At 38.9% G+C, this 23,808-nt stretch overlaps 1 protein-coding gene across 2 annotated transcripts; it reads left to right on the forward strand.

Annotated features, from left to right (window-relative positions):
- Positions 1-1,666: 1,666 nt before the first annotated feature.
- wapla (WAPL cohesin release factor a) lies at positions 1,667-17,902 on the forward strand. 2 transcript variants are annotated; one of them, XM_005947319.3, is made up of 20 exons: positions 1,667-2,034; positions 2,652-3,065; positions 3,229-3,937; positions 5,016-5,314; positions 5,509-5,642; positions 6,786-6,881; positions 8,105-8,266; positions 8,868-9,004; positions 10,397-10,508; positions 11,248-11,478; positions 11,983-12,094; positions 12,218-12,315; positions 12,619-12,695; positions 13,162-13,337; positions 13,633-13,748; positions 13,868-14,083; positions 14,778-14,979; positions 16,512-16,600; positions 16,712-16,807; positions 17,780-17,902. In XM_005947319.3, exons 2-20 carry the CDS (start codon positions 2,678-2,680, stop codon positions 17,843-17,845), a joined length of 3,516 nt encoding a protein of 1,171 aa, XP_005947381.1. In that variant the 5' UTR covers positions 1,667-2,034; positions 2,652-2,677; the 3' UTR covers positions 17,846-17,902. The 2 variants fall into 2 exon arrangements, with proteins under 2 accessions (XP_005947381.1, XP_014184715.1); XM_014329229.2 differs by having other exon boundaries at positions 5,512-5,642.
- The last annotated feature ends 5,906 nt before the right edge of the window (positions 17,903-23,808 follow it).

Genomic DNA, 23,808 nt, shown 5'->3' on the forward strand with positions numbered 1-23,808 from the left:
TGTCTTGCTGTTTCTGAACTGAGGCCAGCCATTTCCACAAAAGATTTTCATGCTTTTAAGGAGATGTTGTGAGGTTTGTTCTGGATGAGTAATGCTCAGTTCAGTGTTGATACAGTTGGGACCACTTGGCCCTGAAGACCCAGGCTGTTGGAACGAACTATGTATTCATTTGACACCATCTGTGCCCCAGGCTAGTGCCAGCGTGGGTGATATATACATGATTTCTGTTTACAGTATGTTGGATGTGTTTAAAAATTCACTCCACTGGGTATAGAACAATCAGATTTGGCAGCATACAACAACATTTATATTGATCGTGTAAGATATTATGTTATGCTAAGAAAACAACTAGAAGAATTTAAGTAACATAACACTCTTCCATGTGTCTGATATGAAAATCAAGATAAAAATACTGTGAAAATTGGAATTCTTCCTGTTTGGATGTATTACCTTAAGTATCCTAATTTGAAGTAATTACAGAAGATTGTTTTTCCTGGATTAAAGCATTGGCTCTTTCAAATATATATTTTTTAATTTTCTCACTTAAATCTAAGTGTGTGTGTAGCCATCATGTGCCTTTTTGTTTGAGACATAATTGCAAGTGGCCCCATTAAAACACATCCTCAACACAACGAACTTTTACATTTGGGTCCAAAAAATAAAATTAAAAAGGCTCAGCAGTGCTGTGCAAAAGTCTCAAGCCACTACTCTTTTCTTCATGAGTTCTTCAGGCTATTTGAAGGTCTTTCAAACATAAAAGGGCAGGGAACAGCCAGTGTTTATCTTCATATATTAGACAATTTTGCCAAGACATAATTTTAAACTGTAACTTTGGGCATTTTGTTACGAGCAACGGGTCACAAAAACATCTTTTGTTTCCCTTTTTTTTATAGAACCTTTAAAAATTGTGAAAAATAACACAGTTCAACAGACATAAAACTGTATTTTTGAACCATAACGTTCATTTTCAAAGATCTATTTGCTGAAAACTTTGCATACCTCAACATGGTGTCAAGGGTGTCCTAAAAAATTGATAAAGCTGGATAAGTGGAGGACAAAAGAAATGGCTGGCCTAAAAACTGCCTACATTAAATGAACAGTAACTGAAAGTCATGTCCTTAAGAAATAGGAAACAATATATATGCAAAGACCAGACACAGCAACCCGGCGGTGTTAATGATCTTGTCAAAATATATCACAATATGAATGCAGACCTGCCTTGCAATACTGAAAAGCATCTATTTAATGAAAAATAACTGTTTAATTTTGCAGCATAAAAACAATCCAAACTCACTGCTAATGTAGTAAAACATACTTGCATGGAAAAACACACAAATATAATGAGAGGTGGAATTTACACAGTATTGCATGTGTAAAGGGTTTCAATAGAAGAAGATTAGATTCGGAAATTAGACCCTTTAAGCTGTTCAAAAATGTATAAATTGATTGGACCGATGCAAATATTGAGTGACCATTTTTTAATATTGCGTCTGTTCTTTCCCAAAGAAGGTCTATGGATAGACCTAATGCCGATCACGGCCGTTCATTTAGCTTCTCTTTGGCACGTCTTCAAGTTCAACCCAACTAATGTGGTCCTCTTGCGCCCCCTATTGTTTGTTTTGGTTTAATTTTTAAACCAATCGAAGTCGCGTTTGCTCACAAAGTCTCAACGCACAGGAAACCTTTCCTGTTGCTGGTTGGTCGATTGCCTTCGACCAGCCCTTTACTTGAGGGTCTTGCCAAGCATCGAGGAGGGAGGGGATATTTTAATGGCCGTCCGTAGCACTACAAAATGCAAAAAGTCCGGATTATCTACCATATATAGACTGCTACAGGCACCGATGCGTTAAGTACGCATTTATGTGTTGATAAGCATCGCTGCGTGGACATATTCGGAATAGAGATGTCTTTGTAATGGTGTTTGTACTCTGCTGAGCGGACTTTACCCGCTTGATTTGTGTGCGAGTGGGAAATCAGGCCTAGCCGGCTGGCTAAAAAACAAGCGGACGGTTAGCCTTTCGCTGGAGTTAAAAGGTAACACTGCATTATTACTCATTTGTAATTACGGACGATTTCTGCACCATAGTATTTCCATTCAGACCATTACGTCAAAAGACTAAAACTTGTTTCAAACGCAAGGTTTCTGACATTTGAGGCAGCCAGGTGAGAAATGTAAACAGACTTACGTTAGCATAGTTAGCCATGTTAAGCTAATGGCTAGTGGCTAACTTTATAGTAGTTAACTTTACAAACAGGGGCTGACTGAGCTAGAGTTAACACAGTACTTAGCTGTCCTGTAAGTATGTGCTGATAGGTAAAGAGTTTCAAATTGTATTAAAGTTGCTCTAAATCATTCAAGCTTTCTGTCGTGTTGCTCACATTTACCGATGATGGTTTGGAAAGCTATACCGCTTGAGCTAGCTATGCTAACTTTGTGCGCTACCAGCCAACAGCTGAAACATAACTTAGCCGGATTAATATAAATAACATTCCCCAAACCACTCATGACGATTACAGCCTGTTTTTGTTTTATGTTTTTTTTAAACACTCCTTTGCTAAGTCGTTCGTATCAATTTAAGTGCGCAGATTATAATGTTCTTGATGATATTTTGGTATAGTAAATGTTTTATTGTTTCTGCTGCTGTTCACAGGGAATATGTAACATAGAGCAGCCAACATGACATCCAGATTCGGCAAAACGTACAACCGCAAAGGTGGGGAGGCTAACTCGAAATTTGAGGAGGTCTTTTCCAATAAAAAGCCCACTCTGACCACCAAATGGGGGGAGACCACCTACAAGGCTCAGCTCGGAGCCAAACGGCCTTTGTTAAAACCTGACGTTTCTGAGGTCCCCAAAAGGCCCAGGCTTGAGGACAGTGATAGTGAGGAAGACCCGTTTGGCTTTGACAGTGATGAAGAGTCCAAGACTGTAACCTCCCACAACGTGTCGCAGGCAAAAGTTGCTGAAGGGGAGGTGACGAAGACCACCACAGTGCAAAGCACTGGGACAGCCGCTGTTGTGACTTATGCACAGTCCTCTGCATGTTCAACAGCCACATTCACGAGTAAGTTTTCAGTTTTTCCATGCATTTTTTTTTTAACTCCTTATCCAAATTTATTTTAACCTGCTTATTTAAGTTTTACAGTGATTTCTAACTATTATAGAAGCATAGTAGTTCCTGTCTTTTGTTTAAACAAACCTGCATTTATCTTCTCTTTTGTTCAAAGGCAAACAAAAAACAGAGGAGAAAGTAGGTAAAAATAACCAGCCGTGGTACAAAAGTGAATCGCAGAGCAGCCAGAAACCTGCATGGGGGACCTCTTTGTCAAGCACAGTCCTCTCTGATGATCAGAACTTCTCCCAGAGGTCCACCTCCTCCTCTCCTAATATAGACACATCCGTTAAACTGTTCACTGATGTGCCAGGTGGTAGCAGGGACTTCCAATCCTCATCTTCTTGTGATGGCTTGCTGTCAGATGAAATGAAAGGTGCAGAGGTGGAGCCTTCAGCGGAGGCCCCACCAGAGCCAGTGGACAACATTCCCCCTTCCCCATTTACCCTGAGGGCCTCAAATTGCAAAAAATACCAGCGGCCAGGCCGTCCTGACAAATCATCGTCTGAACTTGCAGAAAGTAACAGCAACAAGTCCACTGATGGTGAAAGTGCCCAAGATAAGCCCAACAGTGCCCTTTCTGCTGGTGCAAGTAGTACTGCTGCCAGTGCTAAAACAGCAGCCAAGCCTGTGGGAAGGGGTGGTGGGAGGGTACGGGACTACACGGTTCTCCACCCTTCCTGCCTGTCAGTGTGCAATGTCACCATCCAGGACTCAATGGAGCGGAGCATTGATGAACTGGTCAGCCTCGCTCCCCCAGCTGACCTTGGAGAAGCAGGGCAGATGAAGAAGAAATCAGATGCACCACCACCCAAACCTACTAGGTAAGGCTGATAGTTCTGTGTCTTAAAAGCCACATTGCAGGGAGAATTCTCAAAATACTATGTTCTGAATTCTTATTTAAACAATTGTAGCCCATCCACCATTGTTAATTACATGGATGGGTGACTTGAGTATATTTTCTTGTGTCATTCAAGATTTTGTTTTTGTGGTAAATATTTTCAGGTTAAATATTTATTACCGTGTATACACGATACCATAAGGCAGCCATCATGTGGTAGGTTAGTAATTTAAATATAATAATACATACTACCTTATATCTTACTTCATTGTGTGCTCATACACACTTTGCTTCATCTCTCACTAGTACTGGGTCTTATAAAAATGTCATTCATTCATATTCTGAGGAACAAAGTGCAGACGCTACTGAAGTTCAGGTTTAATAAGGATTTCATTGGCACTTAGATTATGCTTTCATGTATCGTATTGTTATACAGTATTGGCCAGACTTTTGCTCTGAAAGAATGTGCTTTACCTTGATGTGTCCCTGGCTTTAAAATTCAAAGTTTCGGGTCATACTTTGAAGTTTGATATGTTCTTGCGCTTTCATTTCATTGCTTTTGAGAGGCAGGTCAGATTGAATCACCAGTGGCAAGAGAGGCAGCAGGGAGTGAACCTTTAGTTTGTTAGATTAATGTTAAATCCCCTCTAACAAGTCAAAATGGCAGATGGTGGCAAAAATGTGCTCTGTCTGTGTCATTGTGTGTGTGATCTCATCTCATGTCAGCCATTTATACGGAATTAACTTGATAAGAATTATTTTTAAACTAAACTATTGACATCAACTATTTGGAGAAACGTGCATTAGTGTTTGTTCTATATTGTAAAGTCTACAGTTTTTTAGATGTCTCTAAACAGTAACATTTATTGACAAAAAAGCTTTCTATTCACTCAGCTAAGTAATTTTAGGCACCCACTTTGAAATCCCATTTTCTTTTCTTTGTTTCTACAAAAGAGTTTTTTCTTTGTCCTGCTTCAGTTTCTATCTCCTTTGAAAAATCCCATAAGGCAGAATACTTCAAAACAAAATAATCTAAAAAAAAATATTCTTCTTGTTTGTAGGTTCAGACCCACACAGACAAAGACCAAGAAGACCAAGACCGAGACCAAGCTAGAGTTCTTTGGCTTTGAGGACAAAGAGGACCAGGAGGGGGAGGAGGGTTCAGAAGCTGGCAAGAGTAGCTACAAGATCAAGTACTTTGGCTTTGATGACCTGAGTGAGAGTGACAGTGATGATGAGAGCTCCCAAGCCAAAGAAAAGAAGGCCAGGAAGGCAGCCGCAGCCTTAGCTGCTTTGAGCTCCAGCGTGGATAGCCCTCATACCAGTGACTCTCAAGACAGTCATGCTAGCAGTAATACAGGTAAAAGCAGTCCTTAAAAACAGATCTGGTGTTGGTGTAATTGTCATTTTATTGCATGATCCAATGTAACGACATAAACTTCAAACCTCTCTTTAAATTAGAAGCGCTTGGATGACCCACTTTGGTTAATATTCCACCTATTTACAAACTCATGCTTTTTTTCCTTTTAATCATCAACAATCTGGTTTATCCAGCAGATGCCTTTGACTTTTCCGATGACTCAAGTCCTGGTGGCACCGAGGGCCAGAAAGCACGCTCAGGGAAGCCAAGTGACAAATCCAAGGACGTTGGCAGTGGACTGAAAAAGATTTTCAGTGGACCCAAAAAGGTATTTGAGCATGTTTTAAAATTGGCCGTGTGTTTCTTGGCTCGCTTTCAACCAAATGTTTTCTTTGTCCTGTGCCATCCAGTGTCTTTGAATATTTGCCCATGAGACTTTTTTTTTTTTTAACTGCATAGATGAGGGATAGGCACAAACCTTTTAACTGCAGTCTGATCAATCTAAGTGTCTCAGTACAAGTCATCTAGCACTTTTGATGACCTTACTCCTGACCAGGGTTTAAAGCAGGTCTGACACGTCTTGGCTTATTGATGTTTAGATGACATTTACATAACAGAATGCCCAGCTTGTCTGAAAATAGCCTGAGATAACGAGAGTGAGGAGAGCATCAGAGAAAAATAGAGCAAGTGGGCGGGTAAGAGGCTCGACTGAAAACTAAATTTATATGGTTGTCATTTTATGTAATCCAATTCTGTGATTCAGCAGTGATGCAGGTTAGAACTACAGTCAGAGACTTAAGGCATTGAACTGTGATGCCCAGGGAATAACTTTTGACAGCAGTCTCATTTGAATCCCATAAATGTGCGTTCAGTAGCATGCATGGGTTTCCACTTTGAAGGGGATTTGGATATTACCTCTTCATCAGGCACATATTTTCTCATAACTCTGCTTTGATTTGTAATGCTGTGCTGTTTTGTGTAATGCCCACATTTTCTCTCTTTATCTAGATCATGTTTTGAAGTGGCTTTGGGTTATTTGTAGTCTGTCTTACTAATTCTGTGTAGTTACTCTCTCTACTTCCTCAGCAAAACTTCCTACATTGTCTTTGTACGATATAATTGAGTTTCACAATCTGTCATTTTCAGGAAATGTTTTGTGCTGCTTGGGGACTGTTGTGTTCTACACTGAGGCTGCTGTTGTCTTAGTCTATCAACATGAATTCAGCATGCAGTGTTTATGGGTTCAGTTCTGCTCATTTACAGCTAGAACGTGGTATTCTTTAGAGAATAAAATATTGGCATATAGGTTGTTGTTGTAATTTTTTTAATTTATTTTTTTTAAACTGTCATCACTGAAATGCACCAATCTGAAAGCACCATCAGTATGTTCTTATGCCAGCTGTTAGTAATCACTAAATATGTGTATCCGTTTAGTTAACTGACTAATTTTTAAGTTCTTGCTGTGTTTCAGTCTCCTGCTAAAGCTGTGTACAATGCTCGCCACTGGAACCAGCCCGAACCTGAAGAAATGCCTGTGCCTCCAGTCTCTCGATCTCAGACTGCTCCGGTAAGATACTGTATTTTTCCTGTAGACTGTAGACTGTTAGTAAAAGATGGACAGAATGTGGCATCATCTATTAGCTTCTTAAACCTGCATTTTGAAGCCATAATATTTGTGTTTTAGCTGCTGGTATGTTGACTTTGTTGATGTAGAGACCATATTTAGGCCAGTTGGTGGGGTGCTAAATCATCAGCTGATCCTAGCAAAGCACAAACACGGGTATCTGCTTATTAACAGAATTATAATACTTGAATTTCAGTCACTGAAACTGAATATCAAACTTTTCGGATGGGCTGTGCCACCTGGCAAGCCATATTACTCATCAGATAAGTACATTAAAAATGCTTCAAAAGTTAGTCCAGTTGAGTACTGAAGGTAAAGTATTGCACAAAATCCACTGTAGCTAATGTTAGCACGCCTTTCAGTTTTAAGCTATAATAAAATGTCAATGTGAGCTATTAAAAAATCAGATGTTATGGGGGAGGAAGTTGGCTATGTAGACTAAATCTGTTCTTTGTGCCAGGTGTTCTTTTCATGGCTGAAGCTAGGCATTTTAAAATACCACAAGTCAATCACACATTGATTAATTTTGGAGCCAAACTCAAATTCCTATAAGAGAAGCCACAGTTTTTTCCCTCGTCTTAATTTTTCAGCAAGGTTACTGCTTGGTTTACTTGTCAGGAACTGGAACAAAAATGTAAATCTGTCATTGTGAGTAAAGAGTGTATTTGTATGTTTAAAGTTCTCATTAGGGTGTATACATTCATTTTGCACAGAGAAGGTAAACACTATTACTGGGTTATTATGTAAAGCAAATGCTATTAACTAGCGCCATTTATTTGTGTTTGTGTTCTTAATGTCCACATATTAGGATACTGTTTACTGGTCTCTTAGTAGTCAACAATTTCTGTATTAATTGCTCTAATTAGTATTGCTGTTCAAGTGAAATTACTTTTCCAGGCAAGTGAAGTTTGCTTGTATGTTTTGTATTGAATTACCCCAATGGAAATAATGTTTGTTTAGAGACTAGCTAATCAGAGTCTGGCGACTGGGATTTAAAAGTTATTGTTAACTTTGCACTACCTCGTCTGACATCTGTTAACAGCACTTATTAAAGACTTGTGTGGTTAACAGACTGTTCAGCTGTGGTAAATCTTGTGGACATGTCATTAAACAGATTTTGTTGCTTTGGTATGAGCCCCGTTTCTCAGCTTCTTTTTTGTCCTTAGGCTATTTTATCGAGCAGCAGCAAGGACAGCAACTCCCATAAAGATGACGGCTTGTTCAAAGCTCCTCCACCGCCACCCAAAGTCATTAAGTCAGAGACCATCCCCACACGACTCAACCAGGATATTGTCACAGCACTCAAATGCAGAAAAGAAGACAAGGAGGTGAGTCCAGGTTACACAGATTTGCTGAGTAACAGCAGTTGTTAGATAAATCTTTCTGATCAGTTTTTACTTCACATTTTGTTTGCTTGCCAGTATGAATTACCCCTAGCCCCCCCTTTTCCCCCTTCCTTTTTAAACACTCAGCCAGTGAAGGGTTGGCATTCATTTGATGTGTGCCAGTGCTACTCCCATACAGCTTGTGTCATTTACAGATGGGCCTTCTGGCCCCAGATCAGGCTGTTAGCCACAGATCCCCTGAGGTTAAATGGCTTCAGCTACACTAAGCTGTCACCACACACTGATTCTGTTATAAACCCAGGTCCTCCATCCTGTGTCGTGCTGAGCCCCCTCACAGTGTGACTGCTGATATAGATATACATACAGTGTCAACTGCTGATCATACTGACCTGAAGCTTTTGCTGGCTGTGAAACCAATAGAGGAATTTAGAAATGTGAGCAATTTGCTGTGTGTGTGTGTGTGTGTGTGTGTGTGTGTGTGTGTGTGTGTGTGTGTGTGTGTGTGTGTGTGAGCAATTTGAGGGTCTGGACAGATGCAGTGCTTCTCAATTAGCTACAATTAACCCCATTTCCCTTCTACCAGCTGTATACTGTGGTGCAGCATGTGAAACACTTCAACGATGTGGTGGAGTTTGGAGAGAATCAAGAGTTCACAGATGATTTTGAGTACCTGGAGACGGGGCTCAAGAGTAGTCAGCCGCTCAACACAAGATGCCTTAGGTAAGTTTAATAACCAGCTGGGAATTTTTCTTTGTTGTGTTGTAGAGGAACATTTCTATATTTGGTCTGATTTTAATTTCTTTGTTGTGACTTGCTAAATGTTACTTAGTTTACAAAGTTCAGTGACTGGTACAAGCATATGCCAGTTAATATTTCATAAAAGTACCTAAAACCAAAATTCATAAAGTTATTATTCTTGCAACAAAGTAGTAGGAGGTAGAAAACGCAGAGTTAATACTTTAAAAACAAGCACAGATGATCAATTTTAATTGAATTGCACTCCAGCCCAGAGACTTCATGTGTAGCTAAAGTTCTCAATCATTTCTGTCCCTTTGCATTTGCTCGCCTCCCTTCCACCGTTGTGCCTCAGCCTGTTAATCACATTTTACTTCCAATTGTGATTTTTCACTTGCAGCGTTTATGAATAATAAAAAAAAATATCCAAGATTTAACTAATATTGTTCTGCGTTCATTTTCACAGCATTGCTCTCTCATTGAAACCATGAAAAAATAATTATTGATCATGTGTCACTGATTAACTAAATGTGATAACAAAATCACATTTAGTTAAAACATTGAAACTATGATGTAAATCACACTTCTTATCCAATGTTTTCATAGGATTTAAGTGATTTTATTCATAATTTAAACTAGAAATGCAGTACATGTAGTTAATGTGTGGCTATACACCACACCCAATCCTATATTTACATTATGTCTGGGCTAATATATGTAAAACATTAGCACTTCTGAAGGTGTCTCACACCTGGGACACCAACAAGTTTTCACTGTATGTTTACAATGTTGTACATCAAACTGGTCAAGTAATGACTGAAGAGCTTCAAATAACTGTCATAATGAGTTGAGATGATGATGATGATGATAAAATTATAATGAACTATAATAATAAACTAAATTAGTTTTACATTGTATTATTTTTTTTTTGTCCTATAGTCTTTTTTTGTATTTATTTGTTTTTACTTATTGCTACCTATTGAATAAATTGGACATTTTTTTTTATTTGTGATATATGAAGTTACAGAATTAGAAAGGTGATGTTTAAGTCAACACTGACATTTCCTTACACATAAAAGAATCATTCCCAGTCTCTTTCTCACACTGAGAAAAACAGCTTAATAATTTAATGCTTGCATTGGATCCATGCTGTGCATCAGCAGAAAGCCAAAGTCAGGCTGTTGTTGTTTTATACCATTAGAACATTGGATTGATGCATAGCATGGGCAACATTGAAGCCTTAGTCTTTAAATCGTTCCCTATATTTCTTTAGTTTGCCATATGTGACATTTTAATTTAAAAGTAGGCTGATTTCATTGTCATAAATCTATCTTTAACATTCCCTCTATTCTCCACTTTCCTCCCTCATTTCTCCAGTATAATCAGCCTGGCCACACGGTGTGCCATGCCCAGTTTCAGGATGCACCTGAGGGCAAGAGGAAAAGTCGCACAGGTCTTCAAAATGCTCAACGATGCTCCACAACACCCCGTCAGTCAAAGTTTTGTTTTTAATTAATTATTTTTTTGTCACCTCCTGCCACAATCTCTTTCTATCATCTCCCTTGAAGTTTTGACAGATGGTAATACAATGTTTGAATAACTTGTGCTTTCACAATTTATTTTGTGACATGAACCATTACTTTTCCATCTAAGATGAAGTGTTGAATCACGAGCCCTGTTTCTTCGGTATTAAATTATCAAAATGCAAGAAGAGTGCAAGGAGACCTCAGTAGTTATTCAAATGACGTCCCAGGGTTAGATATGCACACGTATAAATAGGTTTGTGATTTTATTTTTTGCTCAACAAGTAGGTTTTCTGTTGTTAATGTAGTGTCTTAAAATATATTAGTCTTTCCTTTAAATAAGCGAAGAGCTTGTGGTGGGTATTGTGTTTTTATGATATGGCAGTATTTGTGACCGGATGGACCTTTTTTGATGTCAGTTTGTCTTAATCTTTATTTTATTTATTTCTTTTGTGTGTATTTTCTGTTTTTCTCTTGGTGCTGTTTTTAACATATTCTTTGTATTCTGGTTGTAATCCTTGACTGAATAGCACTTTGAATCAACTCATGTTGTTTTTATATATATCTAAGTATAAATTTTGTAATTTTGAGAACTATGTAGTGAAAGTGACACACAATAAGCTTTTTCTTACTGATCCAGAGCTTTCTCCATATGATCTACACTGCCTGCACCCCTTTGTAAAACCTGATCTGTCATTTTATCAGAACCTCGCTCTGTGCACGGCTGCACTGATGTACATTTTGAGCCGGGATCGTCTTAACATGGATCTGGACAGGGCATGTCTGGAGCTAATGATCAAGCTGCTGGAACTAGACCAGGACTACTCGGGTCACCAGGATCAGCTCACAGCAAAGGAGATGGCAAAGGTCAAAGAGAAGATCAGGAAATTGTGCGAGACTGTGCACAACAAGCACCTTGACTTAGAAAACATCACGGTAGGTTGTCCATCAATAAAGAAATCATAACATCATCACATAACTGGTGAATCTTGGATTTAATCAGTAACCACAGTCTCTTGTTCATATATTTATTGAATAAGCAACACTATGTACATTTTTAAACTACTTTAATGGAAAGGTTTTTCATAAAAATATAATCTGTCAGTCTGACCTCTTTGTATGCACCCCCTTCTGCATGCAAATACACTAATCTTACTGCAGCTCAACTGTCAGTTTTGACCTGTCACAACTGATCGACAATATTTCAGTCAGAAAAGTTGCTGATTTGATAAAATGACAGCATTAATATTACATATGCTTTACTACCTAGTAATGTTTTCTTGGTGAACTGGTTTATATTTCTTCTTATCAAGCTTAATTAGGGGGAAAAATGTGTGTTTTAGTGTAGACGACGTTTACAATAGTGGGTTTGTAATACAAGCATACATAAAATTCCAGTGATGTTTTTTTTAAACATGCTTCTGTCCTCTATCCCTGCAGACAGGGCACCTTGCCATGGAGACACTTCTGTCGTTAACCTCCAAGAGAGCTGGTGATTGGTTCAAAGAGGAGCTCCGGCTACTGGGAGGCCTGGACCATATTGTTGACAAAGGTGGGTGTTGGATACTAATGTGCTCAAAGCCATGCTGTACAGTGCATATGTGTATACCTATGCAACGATTTTGTTTGTCACGGTTTGTAATTGCCACATGTCGTGTGTGTTGCATTGCCACAGTGAAAGAGTGTGTTGACAACCTGAGCCAAGAGGATGACAAGGAGAACCTTGTAGCATCTTTATGGGGGGCTGAGAGGTGTCTGAGAGTGCTTGAAAGTGTAAGTACAGTTCTGTCAAGTTGGATTCTCTCTTGCACCAAAGTCACACTAGAGTGAGCCTCAAGGACAACAGTAATTGAGTACTAAGCTGTGAATTGGCTGGTGACTTTTGTTACCCGATTAAATGCCTCTGCTTAAAGCACTGAATGTGTCTTTATCAGCTATATCTTAAAATGCCATTCAGCTTTCCGAGCTAAACATAAAGGGTCTCCCTTAATTTTCTGTTTCTTGTCTTGTTTTCAAGGTTCTTGGTGTACTTTTTCCCTCTATTGATTTCATTTCTCTTTCATCTCCTGCCAACAGGTTACAGTGCAGAACCCTGAAAATCAGAGTTACTTGATTGCCTACAAAGACTCTCAGCTTATTGTCTCCTCTGCCAGGTGAGCACCAGCTACTGCTTACAGCTATTATTGACTGTCTACAGACATACTGGGACACAGTGGCTATCGTGACAACAGGTCCTTTTCACTTTGTCTCTTTTACTTTTTGTAAGATCATTTTACTCATCACCTCGGGGCAATTCTAAAGCTTCTCATGCCCATCAAAAACAACATTAGGGCAAATAAAAATAATCCTAGGATAATAGATTTGGATAAAGGTAACCACACCGATAACCAGGTCTGTGGTTTCTAAAATTGATAGCAAAAGTTAGATCTTAGTTTTAACCATGGATTCTTCTTAGTTTGCATTCATGAACACAGTATATCGAAGATCAATTGTGCTCAAGCTCGTTGCACTTTCTGCATTTAGGATTATCTTTCCACTCTGCACTTTAATATTTTTCTTTATTTCTGTTATGTCACTTTTTACTTTCTGTCAACAATATCTTTTTCTTACTTTTATCAGAGCTTTGCGATACTGTGAGGATATGATCCAGCGGTACAGCAGGGCATTAAACAACACCTCTCTGTCTTCATCGGCTGCTGCACTGCCTCACTGCAGCTTCACAAATGTGGGAAAGGCGGTGGAGGACTGTATGAGGGCTGTTATTGGAGTGCTGCTCAACCTTACCCATGACAATGGTATTCTCATTCCTTTTTCTTTTCTTATACTATTTATGGAAAACTGCAAAAACTCAATTTACTGTAGTTTGTACTTTACTGTAGATTGTAGTTCTATAAATATACAAAGATGAAATGGCTCATTGTGTACTTCTGTACAAAATGAATATATTCGTGTTAATGTGGTCAGCTAGAATTCAGTTGTATCTTGTATGATTATAGTCTGTACCGTGAGCTATAATATTCAGGTGCTTAGCAGGGAATCATGTTGACATGTGTGAGCAGAGGTTAATAATAAGGTTATTTTTGTCTACAGAGTGGGGAAGCACTAAGACGGGTGAACAGGATCAGCTAATAGTGACTGCTCTAAATTGTGTCCTTCAAGTCCCACGCTACATCCCCCAGGAGCAGCGATTTGACGTGCGTGTGCTGGTAAGGTTTTCTTCAACAACAGAAAACATCTTCGCAACGGCACAGTTGCTGACACGCTGTTTGGTAAGTTTATGTATGTATGTGAATGTCTCATTTGTGTATTCTGTGGTGTATACCAGGGTCTGGGTCTACTAATTAACCTTGTGGAGTACAGCTCCAGAAACCGCCACTGTCTGGTGGACATGGAGTACAATGTCGACGACACCTGTCTGGAAGACAGCCTCATGCAGCCTGCTGACCCAACGCAATCTGACACATTGGCAGAGTCAGCTGAGACTCAGGCAGATACGGCTGACAAGCCCAAGTCCTGCGGTGCTTTGGCTGCCCTGGTGAAGGTAGGAACTGTGCCAGAACTCATACATCAATATTTTAGCAGTCACTGGATGTGGCTCTCTTTTGTCTTTTTGTTTAAAAAAACAAAACAAACCCCCACAAAACAATAGTTTAATACAGTTTAAAGAGCTGAATACATCTTTACTATTCTTAATTTGCAGAAACACAGTGATTGGGTGTTGTGTTGCAATTTCTTTTGTCTGTATCATAGAACTCGTGAACCACTCATTTACCTGGTAACACATCTTTCTCGGGAGTGTTAAATATCTCTTCACTGCTTTAAATGCACACCTCTGTTTGCTCACAGTATTAAGTAATAAGCAAGTGTAAGCAAATGCTTGCTTGTTTGTGGATTAAAATTTCAAAATTAGGTTTTTATTTAGGTTTTTCTTTTTTAATCAATGTCACTTCAGCCAGAGTTCTTGCAGATTTTCAAAAAGTCTGGAAACTTTTAAAGAAAAAAATGGCAATTAACCTCAAAATTACTTTTCATGCCCAAGTATTACAGGCTAGTTTCACAGTATTTGGCATGCCTATTTGCTTCCTAACTTTGCCAAGATGAAATACCTTTGCTGTCAAGCTAAACTGCCACTCTTTTATTCCCTTTGAATTATGAAAAATTTGCTGTGTTACTTGGCTCCTGTTTTTTGGCTTGTGTTTGGAGTTCACATCTGTTTATTTCCCCTGGAATCCCAGCTCTTCCTTGAGAGGGAGCGTGCTGCCATCCTGGCTGAGGCAAAGACTGACGACCTCATCAGTGAGGCCCCCAAACCGGCACTAGACCAAAGCGGAGAGTGGCAAGAGACATCAGGAGAGATCCAGTGGGTGGCATCCGAAACAAATGACAGCCAACCTGAGAAGAAAGAAGAGGAGGATGAAGAGTTGGACCTAAATAAAGGTAGATATTTTGGGGTTTGTGCATATAAGAGGAGCTGTTTGTAGCTTTGAGTAAAATTACAATCCAAATAAATGCTGACTCAGTTTAAGCATGAGTTAGTAATATCTGCAATAAGGATGAAGATACCAGTAACTGTAAAGCTTTGAAAAATATCCCTATTAAGAATTAATTAACCGAATCTCTAATAAGGATATTAAGGGAGACCACACTTGTCTTCAATAACAAAAACTTGTTTTTAAAACTAATTTATCCAACATTGCTCAGTTCTGGCTTTTCAAATGACATTCTCGCTGAATTTTACACACCAAATGATTGGGGGTAAGGGAGGGGGGAGGTAGATTCACAACATTTATCCATAATGGGAATAATTTCATTTATTAATCAATTCATCTTAAAATTCTGAGTTTTGTGTATAAGCTGTGTAAGAAATTGTGCAGACAAAGGAAGGGCAGTTTCCTTTGAGATGACATTTCCAGTTTTTCTTTTTAATGTTTCCCAAAGTTTTAAAACTTCTAGATCGACATGGAGAAAACTTTTTCTTTTTTTGAGCTCGTAGATTCCTGATCTTTAAATTACTATGGGTTAGGATGGCCAGGTCGCACCTCTATTGACGTGTGTGGGTGTGCCGAGTGGGGTTTTCCCCACCTGGCACACCCACATCCACCCAATATTTTAAAAATATGTCATTGATTATTCTCTGTCTGTGTCTTTGGTAGAATTTTATCTCGCTGCATCACTTTTTTTTCTTTTTTCTTTTTTTTTCCCAAAGAAAGGAAAATTGTTAAAGAAAAGAAAATTGACAGAGGGTGTTTTTGTTTTCTTATCTGCAAGACTATTAAAACCACAGATCAAAGTGCTGTCTTCACAAGTTAAGCTTGTTTATAAAAGCCTGAATATAACACATAATTTTCAAATTGCTTGCTCTTAGGTTTTATTTATTTATGCCATTTAAAAAAACAAAATGATTTTTATTGAAAATAACATGGGAACCCCATAAGTATAGCTGGGGGGGGGGATTGTTACAAGTCTCCACCATACTTTCTCTGGTCATTGAGTGATGTTGTGTCAGTTTGTCATGCAAGATCAACAGCTCTTGTTGTTTTGCCTTCAATGTTCTTCTCAGGCTTTGATGTAGAGTGCTGCCATGATTTTTGGCAAATTGACTTCTACACTTTAATCTGTTTAGCTTTAGCCTTGATGCTTTTCTCAACTGCGTCATTAGTTTCTGCCACAGCGCATGCTTTGCATCATAACAGGCTTTGCTAATGAATAATGAAACCTGTGTCCAGCTATAGTTTTTGCAGCTCCATTGAAGTTTAGGTTGCGAAATGCAAACCTTTGTTCTTTAGTATTTGCTAGTCCTTTGAATGTGACCTCCATGAGCACTGTAAAACAGGAGTTAATGTTACTCTTGTGAACATCATGGACTCATTGTTTTTAATGCTGTGTAGAAGTGTTGGGTGAGCTGATCAGTGAATTACAGCTAAATATATATTGGGAAACCTTGTCTTTCTCCTTTGTGGTTACTGCAGCTCTGCAGCACGCAGGCAAGCATATGGAGGACAGCATTGTTGCTTCATACACAGCCCTGCTGCTGGGCTGCCTCTGTCAGGGCAGCCAGGTAAGAACCGGTGCAGATTTATACATTTTGTTTTGTCCAGATCTTTAAAAAGATAATAAAAAAAATCTATAATATGTGTTGTTGCTCACTTCCTTTTTTTGCCATCCTCAGATTAATGTGACTACTGTGAGAGAAAATCTACCTAAAGGAGATTTCTCCATCATGACAGAAATGCTGAAGAAGTTCTTGAGCTTCATGAACCTCACTGTGAGTGTGACTATCCAGATCAGCCCTCTGTTATCAGTGTTACGTGATGATGCATGTTGAGATTGACGAAGTTTAAAATGATCTACAGTTATGCAAATAGATGATGAATTATACAGGCTCAACAAATCAAAGTGTTTTTCTTAAAAAACAAACAAACAAAAAATACTTATATTTTAGTGACAGTGTAGTGAAAATACTGACACTGAAGGTCTTCGTCCCTTTTTTTCCCCTCCTCCTAACGCCTCTGAGTGTTGATGCAATCCTTGGCTTCAGGCAAATTTAACTGAAGATACAAAAAGCCGTTTAATTGGACCCATTGAGCAAAAGCACATTTTTGTGCAGTGAAGTGGCTTGGATGAAATAAACATTCTTGAGGCCCAGTAATTCTGTACAATACCACATTTTCCCTTTTAGTTTCAAATAATTGCAGTTTTTCTATAGCTCAGTTCAGCTCCTTTCAGAACCCCCTAGAAAGTGAGTGAAATGCTGAGCCTTTATTTCTGTTTATTAATGAAATGACTTAGGAATTCAAAACATTTGAAAGATGAATAAATGAAAGCCTTTCTGATTGTTGCTCATCTTCCAAAAAATAAAAAGCTTATAGTAGCACTTGGCTTTTATGAAGTACTACTTCTTTATAATACTAAATGTATTCAACAGATTATTAACAATTCAATATTTTTTTATGTCCAAGAGGCATAATCGAAATGATAAAATTTGCAAAACATAATTTTCAAATAATTCAAGGATTCCTGTGATGCTAGCACTACCACGCCACAGATGTGTGTTTTGCAGCAGCTTTGATTGTGACACATCCTGTCAGAGCTGAAGATTGGAACCATCTGTTTCATAAACATCCCCTTTGAACAGAAGCATCCTGTTATCATCAGTGTTTGCATCGAGACCTCACAAGTAAAGTTGTTGGCATCCTCACACACTTGTTTTTGTTTTTCCTGTTCTGTCTCCACACAGTGTGCAATGGGCACCACAGGACAGAAGTCCATCTCACGGGTCATCGACTACCTGGAGCACTGTTAACAGACAGCAAACTATCGAGCTCTTACTCCGACTGCACATTAAACGGTTTCCAGGTTACTCTTGTTCTCCACTACCCATTAGAAGCCACAAGGGGCCATTGGAGTCTTAGCAGCATTCTCTTGACTTCACCTGATCAGCAGATGTTGCGATCACTCTAAACTCTGAGGAAAAAAGGCATACACTGACATGTGCGTAAACACACGCATACAGATATACACAAGTTTCACTCCCTGTCTGGAGCACAACTCGAACCAAAGCCCTGCTAGCTGACAGACATGCAGACAACTTCAGTTCCACTCGGCTAACAGCCCATTTAGAGTCAGATCCAGATTCATCCTCAGGTGAGAATCGGGCAGACGCGAGGCTACATCCCCGTAATCCGCGGAAAGTTAAACGAAGCAGACTTCTTCACACATCATCCCGAGATGTGTGACAGTAGCAGGCCACTGAGGAGGAGTCTCCCGTTTGCTGCCGGGTCTTGATTTCTGGCTGCTTAGCTGGAGTGTGAACCACTGAATCAAATTTTATGGATCATTACATTTTCTTCTGTGCGTGTCCACGTCCAAGCCAAGGGTGAAATCATAGATTAGCATGAAATCATTTTCACAGACGTTTGAATGATGTCTCTGTACGTAAAACCTGTATGGAATGATTTTTGAATGCAAAATCCCATTGACTTACACATTTGCAATTGGCTTGAATGTTTAAGGGAAATCGAATTTCTAGCTTATTTTCTAAGCTTTTCATTTTGTGCCGAGTAATTTTTGGGAGCTTGATTTTTGTAGGCTTTGGCTCATTATATTTTTAGATTTTTCTTTTTGCCTTGAGGGCATTTCTCTACCAAAATTATGAGTTACTGTTAAAGAAATCAGGACTGCGTGACATACTGACTTTTAATAGAATGTCCGTTATTTGACTGGTGACGGCACTCGGAAAATTACGAGCTTTTCTAAAAGTTAGAATTCTTCTCAGCTGTTGTCTGTTTGTTCACATTTTAGTTTGTTTAGATTATTTAAAGTTCATTTAATTCAGCCGTGTGTAATTAGAGTATGCATTTAAACTCACTGGTATAACGTGATGGATTACTCAAAATTATGATTGTTGTGCTTCCTTTATGTTTGTAATGAAGTTATTTTTAATGTATTTAATTTAATGCGTTCTCCTCTTGTGTAAAATGCAAAGCCTACGCAATGAGATCCCAGTTGTGTCCAACATCGGCTCATTATAATCCACCCCTTGTGATACAGCTGTGTGGCTGGGCACAGCACATCTATGAGTGGCTAAATTTATGCTTAAATTGTAGTTTTTAAACATCAATCACTAAAATATTATGCACATGTTGATCAACATAAGTGGGATGGGGTTAGGGGCAGAGATGGGCAGTAACGCGTTACTTGTAACACGTTACTGTAATCCGATTACTTTTTTCGAGTAACGAGTAAATAAGGGATTACTATTGCAAAAACGGTAATTAGATTACCGTTACTTTCCCGTAGGAACGCTGCGTTACTGCGTTACTAAAACCGTGATTTTTTTTTTTTAATGTCTCATGACAGTGACGTAAGCGAGTGCGACGTTCGTGACAACAGCTGTGTGCAGATCAACAATGGATCACATATCGAGTGCAGAGAGAGTATGAGCGTGCAGCGTTTAAAGCGTGGAAGTACTGACCTTACTTTGAGTTTGATTCCATAAAAAGTGACAAAAACATTAGCGTCCATTGTGCGTGGGAAGAAAACTTTTTTACAGCGAAAAAAACCCCTAAACTTCCAAGAAAGCACAGAGTAGCTACGACGTAATGAGAAACTCACAGAGAAACTGGCTGATTCTTCCACTGACCACTGCGGCACACCTGCACCAGGGTAAACCTCCGCCTATGCCACTCCTGCTTTACAGGTGAAAATAGAGCAACAGGACCGCTGAGTCTTTGACTTTATTTATTTTCTGCTGTGTTTTACTTGCATCTATTTGAAAGAGTGAGTGTAAACACAAAAAAAAATGTATTTTATGTGCTGGAATGTGCAGAAAATAGGTTTAAATATTAAACAAATTTCTTCCAGTCAGAGAATGTTGCATATAATTAAATTTTTGCTTGATGCATAAAGTTAAAAGATTAAAACTGATAAAACAAGTTTTAAAAAGAGACTTTTCCATTTGATTACATTTTGTATGATGGGTTATGTAGAAAAAGTAGAATTGGGCTGAAAGATCTATCGCTTTATCACCTATTCAGGTTGTAAATCGTGTTTTTAAAAAGTAACTAAGTAACTAAATAATTAATTACTTTTGAAAATAAGTAATCAGTAAAGTAATGAGATTACTTTTTGGGGAAGTAATCAGTAATTTGTTACTGATTACTTTTTTCAAGTAACTTGACCAACACTGGTTAGGGGAGTCTAATATTTTCCTGTGTCCAGCCACAAGCAGCTTCATGTTTTTGCTCATGATATGTTTGCATTGGATAACATGCATTAAGCTCCCATTTATTTATTCTATATTGGTGTCATTTAAGCCTTGATGATGATGTTGACCTGATCCTTGGAAAAGCCTCTGTCTTGTACTGCTCACATGTACGATCACTGATTTGAATGACAGCCATACCTGTAAAAACGTTAGTTTTATCTGCTTTGTAGGGCTGCAGTGAACAGAACTGCAACTGCATTTTACTGTTAATCACTTTGAGAAAAAAAAAAAAATCTGGTCCGAATGTAAATACTCCTGTACATACCAGTTAATGGACATTTCAGATGCTTAGACTACTTTTTTCCCCTGAAGCTGATATTTTTATTTTATACAATATTTCTGAGTTGTTTTAAAAACAAAAATTGCAGGAAGAGGAAAAAAATGTTTGTACCCCTTTCAAGGACATTGTCTTTGGTTACATGTAAATAGTTGTATCTCAAAAAAGAAAAAAAAAAAGTTGCTACTTTCAGTACACTCCCTATGTGGTTTCTTCCTTCGATTGTTTTCTTTCATTCTGAGCAAGTTAAAAAATGTTATGTATTCAGAGCTACGGGAGGTGAACACTTTACTAAACACAAGTGGTGTTTAGCTTCCTTTTTGTATTCATGTATGTGTAGCAGCTGCTGAATGCTTAACTTTGTATCCCAGTTTGTGCCTGTGTGCGTGTGGATGTGCAAAACCCCCTGGATCTCGCTCATCCCTGACAAACTGGCAGGGATAGAGTGAGAGTCCAAAGCATGGTCACTATACTTAACAGCACTCAGCGGTGACAGTTTGTGAACGTGGCCCCTCAGCTTGACTGACTGCTGCATAATGGAAACAAAAGATTCTTGTTGCAGTTGCTAGCCAAGAGTCAAACTTACAAATAGCTTGGGGAACGAGGGGAATGTAGTGATATACTATCTGACAACACTGATTTCATACAGGCGACAGCTGTGTCAACCACGATTCAACAAACGCTGCCTCGAAATGTGAAGCGTCAGGAATTGTCAAGACAGGGAAACATGTTGAGTAAACATTGCACAGATAACATGTAATTATGTCTTTATGTTTTGTTGCCCAACATGCAAATACATGATTAGATGCAGGCAGAAGAGCAGATTAAAATTCTAAAACGCATGATTGCAGACAACGGGCACCTCTGCCTTCATCCGCTTGCTGTACATTATAGCTTTCATGGCAGTTTCTCAGTAGTGGGAGGTCAGAGGCAGAGAGAGCATTCCCTCTGTGATGATCGATGTGGCAAGGAAGTGGATGAGTAAACAAAGAGGAAAAACGCAGCATTTCCAATAGCTTAACAAGATTCGTAGGATGTCCTCCGCTGTTGGTGAATGTGAGGGAGGAGAAAAATGGGGAAAAGGAGAATGCAGAGGCATGAGATTAACGTTTCCAACTTGTCAGTCCAAACCCTCTCAGTGAGGCTGCGCAGCCTACGGCGAGCAACTACAACTGTTTTTTGTTTGTTTGTTTTTTTCCCCCTTCCCAGCATTCATTCTTTCATCCCTCTCCATATCTGGCCACATTTCCTCCTGGCTTGACTCGTTTGTCTTTTCAGCATCTCCCCTTGCGCACAGGCTGCTTTAGATTTTCAGAAACCGCTGTGTTCTGGTTTCTGCGGTTTTAATTATGGGAATTACTTCGGCAAAATGCAGCTTTTTTTTTTTTTTTTTGACTCCTTGCGGCTCCATTTGATGCTTTATCTCACAGTTTGTTGTATGTGGAGGGAGTGAATAGGTGATTAGCTTGCAGGTGCAAGAATTGTTTTGTTTTTACAACTTCTTGACAAAAAGCAAAACCAAAAGGATTCAAGGCCGTAATGCCACTAGGTGGTGTGAGTACTCAGCCTCTGATCGCAGTGTCTGAATGGTTGAAGTAAAGTGCACACACCCACACGCACAAGTATCTTCTCATCAGTGGTGTTGTCTAAGGATTTTCCCCTCGAGCTGTAAGAACTCTGCTGTCTTTGGAGAGAGCAACGCGCTGGTCTCACTGATGCAGTCACGTGCATGCGCGCTTGCGCGTGCCCCGGAGGGAGGTGAAACATTTATGAAGAGGCTCTGTTGATGCTTTGCTGACCATTAGCGCCCCTGTTCACTTAAATCAAGCTGTCACATGAAGAAATCGTCGTACCACCTGTGCACCAACACGTGAAACTCAGATGGGAACGTGCAGACTCGTTCGTCTCCTCAGTCTGTGCAGCTGCAAGTGCTCCTCATGACAGTTATGTGGGTGAAGAAATGTTTTTAGAAAGACTTCTGCTTTCAGAGGTTTTATATATTTATTAATACATCGGTACAGCATTTCTAATGCGTGTTTTCACAACTTTAATTCTTCAAGGATACAAACTAACTCACCCTACCTTTGTCTGAAGATTAACTGAGGCGTTTGGGCAAAGAGGAAATACTTGAAGAAGTATTCTAATCCAAAAACAAAAGTTTTGCCTTCAAACATTTCCTTAAGAAGTAGTACAAGAGTAATGTCATTGAGATGTAATTAAAGGATAAGACTGGCAATAGATCTTTTTTTATTTTTTTTTATTTTTTTATTTAATGAGTTCATGAAAAAAAAAAAGATTCATCTTCTGAGTGCTCACCTCACAGAAAAAAGTCAGGACGTTAATAGATAACACTATGTAGCGAGTTTTACTTTAATTACCCCAAATGGGGTACTTGGTGAGGCATCTGTGACAGGCTTTCACACAGTTCCGCAGTTTTAAAGTTTTAAGTTGGAGTTTCCAAAAACTCTGAGTTTCCCAGTTGTAATTACAGCTTGGAAGCTGGTGGGAATGTTATTTAGAGCTTTGAAACTCAATATAGTATTAATGTGGCATAAGCCCCAAGACAAATGGTTCCTACTGAAGATCTACATATTTAAAAATGACTCGAGTCTTGAGTAATTTACTTAACTGGCACTGAAGTTTTTTTTCAGCAGATATTAGTCTGCAAACTAAACTGCACTGAAACAGAATTTTTATGGTAGTGTATTGCAGGTCTGGTTCTCTGGTACAGCTGGGTCCATAATTTTTTTTTGGACAAAAGCTGAAGTTTTGCACCTTCAATCAAGATGTGATTAAAGGGCAGACTGAGTTTTAATTTAAAGGGTTTTACAAATATTTTTGCATTAACTGTTACTGTTACTGTCCCCCCTTTCATGGGCTCAAAATGAACTGGACAACAAACTGAACAATGTTTTAATATTTTAAAATCATGCTGGTTTTTAAACTCGTGGTCGAAACTCTGCATTTCCTTCCCTCCCTTGAGGTGCTCTAAGTCGTTACTACAGCCACGTTCAGTTGCTGTTGGTTTTTTAAAATTCTTTCTTCATAGAGTTTTGTTTTTAATAACTGAGAAGCACTCTCTGTTGGACTTTCTTTGCCTTGAGAAACTCGAGGTTGAGAAACTTGGGTTGCTTTTGCTGTACGTTTTGGATCATTATTCATTTGCAGGGTGAAGTTTTGTCCTGTCAGTTTTTGAGTATTTGTCTCAGTCTGAACGTCAGGT

The sequence above is a fragment of the Haplochromis burtoni genome, unplaced genomic scaffold, assembly GCF_018398535.1.
Source record: "Haplochromis burtoni strain Fernald_Lab_line unplaced genomic scaffold, NCSU_Asbu1 Contig_46, whole genome shotgun sequence".
NCBI lineage: Eukaryota > Metazoa > Chordata > Actinopteri > Cichliformes > Cichlidae > Haplochromis > Haplochromis burtoni.